General features: G+C 42.1%; 1 protein-coding gene across 1 annotated transcript in view; it reads right to left on the bottom strand.

The window, feature by feature from the left end:
• Nucleotides 1-5000, bottom strand: part of LOC138958493 (dual 3',5'-cyclic-AMP and -GMP phosphodiesterase 11-like) — a gene marked incomplete at its 5' end in the record, with an annotated part of 20524 nt that overhangs the window by 11122 nt on the left and 4402 nt on the right. Inside the window, 2 exon segments of the mRNA XM_070329667.1 lie at nt 3037-3137; nt 4101-4188. Of these exon segments, the coding sequence (XP_070185768.1) occupies nt 3037-3137; nt 4101-4188 (189 nt within the window).

The following is a 5000-nucleotide window of genomic DNA, read 5'->3' as shown; positions in this document are numbered from 1 at the left end:
CTCTCGGAGTAACATGGGGAAAAAAACCTTTAAAAAACTTGCATGCAACAGAGCTGGATTGTTTCTAGTGATCATGCAGCATGATTTATCCGCATAGAAAACTACTGAAACACCTAAACAGAAATAGCAATGTCTACAGAAAAAACCCACTGTTTGATTGCTGTCTGTAGTACTCCTCTTGCTAACAGTGGCATTAAAATAATTAAAACTAAGCTATGCTCTCTTGGGGGGGAAAAAGTGCTCTAAGTACTTTTTGTGTCTACATAGGCAAAACAAAACTATGCAATGTTTCAGATTTCCTGACCCACCCTATGTTTTTCCTCCTTATCCTGGACTATTTTGGACTCTTACAAAAATGTAGGCTACTTCAAAAATGACAAATCTTAATTTTGCAGGCTTACAAGGAAATTGACTCTTCTCTTACAACCAGAATACACCATGATTTCAAGCAAATAAAAAAACTACATGCACCTGAGAAAAAAAACACTTTAAATCAAGAAGTTAGACCTCCTAACCCCAGCTTTTCAATTCAATTCAATACGTTGTTGATGTTGATTATGGAGCTTAACGTCCTCCCAGGTAACTAGGGACCTATATTGGGGCATGATTTTTTATACAATGTTAAAAGTGTAGGGTGTAATGGGGGGGAGGGGGACTGGAGGGTGACGGGGTGTAGTCGCTAATAAATTTAAAGGTGCGTTTATTATCTAATATACCAGACATTTTGTTTTGGCTGGTGTACAGAATAACATCACATAAAATCGCACTCGCAAAACATACAAAACACATAAAATGTACACATCAGTACACACATAACCCAAACCACACATATCCATACCAGCACCATCACACACATATCCACATACATACTCTAGTTTGTACATTATAAAAATAAATACATTATGATTAATATCATTACTAGTCAACTTAAATTAAGGCTCAAAATAGGTCTTAAGATGGATGTTATTTAGTGTAATGAAGAGATTATAAAAACCAAAAAAAGCTATGAGAAAGAAAGTATGAAAGAATTATGCCCTTTCTCCGGTGAAAGTTCTGCTGATTGTGGTAACTTTTTTTTCTGTCTAAAACAGGCATCAGGTTAACTGAACGAGCTGTTTGAGGGGGTGGTGATCCTAACACTGGCCTATGGCAACACTGGCCTATGGCAGCTACAACAAAGCTCTGCATACACAGCAAGACTACAATGCAACAGTGCCCAGACTTTGACTGCTACAGCTAGACCAGTTGACAAAGCTCAAGTTGTCACCAAGCAGGACGCCCCAACTGGCGACCAACTATATAGACTGAGGCTGCCTATCTCCAAATCTGACAAAGCAAGAATTGTTACGCAAGCTCCACATTTCTGTTTGCAGTTTAAGCCGACCTTAAGTATGCAATGGTTATGCACATCCCCCCTCCCCCCCACACACACACACACACCCCGCAGTTGAGAGTTGTAATGTACCTTTTATTTATCTTACATATATATATATATATATTTGAAGCCTGTGTAGCTCTGTGACAGAAAGAGGTCTCTGATGGCAGCGACCAGACAGGCAGGAAGAACTTTCCTGTTCTTTCGGAAAGTCAGTGAGTGTGCAACTTGTTGGTATGTTCTGAACACATCAAAACATTTTCTTTAATTTAAGCTACATAATATCATGTGGATGCACTGATTGGGTGTAAATAATAACAGCAATTGGTACAGTCAATTCACTAAATGTGCAACAGAACCCTAATCATCAGACATTTTACAACAGCAAACTTCAACAGTCCTTTTACTTTCCTGAATGTCATTATTATTTATTAAAACATGCATCTAGAGCAACATACATATAAATCTTCTTTTATTAAAGTTCACCTGAAATTCAGGCTGCTTTCCCATGCAAAGTACAAATGCAAGTGTCCATAAACCAGGGTTTAATACAAAGTCATGTAGTATGTGAGTGAGTTCTGATGAAAAAGTGATTGTGTTGTAATATTGGTTATTACTGAGTGTTGATGTTACAATGATTACATTATAAAAACAACAACAGAACAATGTGAAGAGCAAACTTCTTCTGTGGGCATGCAAGTGAGTTAATCTTGTGTGTGTGTGTGTGAAACTATATGTGACTGAGTGTTACAAATTTAAATGACAACAGTTTTCTTGATAGCCTTTAAAAACAACAACAAATACATACATTTAACAATCAAACAAATATAGGCACCTCAAAAAAAGTTGTATGTACACCTTCGTGGCTGGTGATGCATTCTTGCTCCCCTGCAAGTTTTCATTCTACAATGTACCTCAGGCTAGCTTCCTCTCTCTCTCAAATCTGCCCCTCCCACACAATACAACAGGTACAGTGGCCACTCTGACACCAGTCTCTGAAATAATCAAGAACAGTTAAAACTGCGATGAGCTGTTGTTCTTTTACTCGTGAATGCAATGCATGAACACTTAAACAATATCCCACTTATTCGCGAGTGCGTTGACAAGGCGAGAGTGAAAAAATAGCACAGACTCGAAAGCAGACGATAAGTTCAGCACAGAGAGCGGGCGTGTTTACCTTTGATCGCTGAGACAAACAGTGTCGCAATTTTCATCGTCACTGTTTCACTACTGCTGGAACTCCGCCCTCATCTTTCATGCTTGATTCGAGGAGAGAAACCGGTAGTTCGAACATGTACGGTTCAATTTCGTCTGCAGTTACGCTTGTTGTTGTCATGTTCATGATGTTGGTAAACTACCATCTCCACACGGTGTGACGTCACGGATAATTTATTCATAAGCCAGTCTCGCGAAGATCACGCGGCACAATGGCGGGTCGTTTTGGAGAAGAAATCCGTCGCTTCGGTCACAAAATTCGTCGGATTACGGCCTTAGAAGATTCCGAAGTAAACCAAACATTGTTGAAGACGGTAAGAAAGTGGTTTTCTAACTAACTGCAAACATCGGGAAGTGTTCGGTCGCGCAGGAACACGATTCGAAGCGTTTTTGACGCTAAAACAGCGTGGTCTGGTCCTTTAACTTGAGACTGGACTATTTTCTACCTGAAGTAGAGGGCGAGGTCGGTGGAGAGGATGGCGTTTTCCAGCACTCCTATCACCTGCTCGTAGTCTGCCTGGGTCAGGTTGCACAGGATGTCGCTGCCCTGAAACAGTCAGTCACCACGATTGTCAATACCAGGGTTGAGGTGAACAAGAAAGTTACCACTCAAACAGTGTTGGATTGGATTACATTTCGATTTGTTGTGATTTCAACGAATCAGAACCCGCGGTTTGATCTCTCCCGTTTGGGTTTGTTTGTTTGTTCGTTCATGGGCTGAAACTCCCACGGCTTTTACATGTATGACCGTTTTTACCCCGCCATTTAGGCAGCCATACGCCGCTTTCGGAGGAAGCATGCTGGGTATTTTCGTGTTTCTATAACCCACCGAACTCTGACATGGATTACAGGATCTTTTTTGTGCGCACTTGGTCTTGTGCTTGCGTGTACACACGGGGGTGTTCAGACACCGAGGAGAGTCTACACACAAAGTTGACTCTGAGAAATAAATCTCTCGCCGAACGTGGGGACGAACTCACGCTGACAGCGGCCAACTGGATACAAATCCAGCGCGCTACCGACTGAGCTACATCCCCGCCCCAGCTAGGGGACGAACTCACGCTGACAGCGGCCAACTGGATACAAATCCAGCGCGCTACCGACTGAGCTACATCCCCGCCCTAGGGGACGAACTCACGCTGACAGCGGCCAACTGGATACAAATCCAGCGCGCTACCGACTGAGCTATATCCCCGCCCTCCCGTTTGGGTCACACACACTATTTCGGTCCGTGCACCTCTGCCCTGTGTCCTAAGAAATGATCATCCTAGCTGGTTCAAAACTCTTGTCAGTTGAAAAGCAGGCTTTTAAATCAAGCCAAAGCATGCAGTAGTTACATGTCACACATGTGAGAAAAGAAACCTGTCAAACTGAATGTTAATTGGTAGGTCTGATTGGTGGTGACCCATTTCATTTGCAGTATTTACACATCCTAATTTATCCTCCTGTCATTTTTTAGAATAATTGTTTATATGAACTTTTGTACTGTGCTGCTTGAAAAATACCTTACCTTTGTGGATATGATCATGATGCACTGGTCAAAGTGGTGATGCTCCATGGTTGATGTTGAGTACAGCTCAGCCAGTGGAGACATGGTTCTGCCAGAAAAACATTATACTTAACATCACTCAAAGAACAACAACAGCAAGACAAACTTGTGAGTACATGTACTGAAGAATACAAATACATGGTGACATGGTTCTGTCAGAGAAACATCACTCTTAGCATCAACAACAATTAACAGCAGCACAAATTCACAGTGAGTACATGTACAGTAGTACCTGCCATATCCTGTCACCCATTAGTCATTGCAAAGGTGACCGCAAATATCAGGTGGCCGTCCATTACAGGCCCCCTCCTCCTCCAAAAAAAACCCACCAAAAACACGATCAAGTTTTCATGAAGAAAAGAAAGCGATCATCCATGAGCCGCCGATTCATTGTCTCTGTTAGTTTTGCTTTCGTTTATACATCTTAATTATTTGCGTGTTTAACTCGATCGTCCTGGCTAAGCTATTGTTTCGTGTGTTTCTATGTGTGTGGTTTGGATTATTATATATGTATTTGAGTGTCAGATAAACAAGTGTTTCAAACTCACATCAGCTGTGATCGATCCGGAAGTGACTGCCGTAAATGTACATGTATGCGCATGTCTGTATTTACAGTTTGCGCATGCGTAAGTATTCATGTCGTCTGCTCGTGCTGTGCCGTCTGTGCACACAACACACACACACACACACACACACACACCACAGGCGCTCGCCCGCGAAAGTGACAAGTGGCCGTTAAGTGGCCGCTCCTGTCGAGTAAGAGGGGCACCTTAGGACAAAAATCAGTGACCGTTGACCGCGTCAGACAGGTTAACGGCCATTAAGAGTCAATTATAGAAGGAAAACTCATTAGTCATGGGA

Source organism: Littorina saxatilis, linkage group LG2 (genome assembly GCF_037325665.1).
Source record: "Littorina saxatilis isolate snail1 linkage group LG2, US_GU_Lsax_2.0, whole genome shotgun sequence".
Classification (NCBI taxonomy): domain Eukaryota; kingdom Metazoa; phylum Mollusca; class Gastropoda; order Littorinimorpha; family Littorinidae; genus Littorina; species Littorina saxatilis.
Note: the sequence above shows the minus strand (reverse complement) of the source record. Positions and strands in the feature narration are given on the sequence as shown.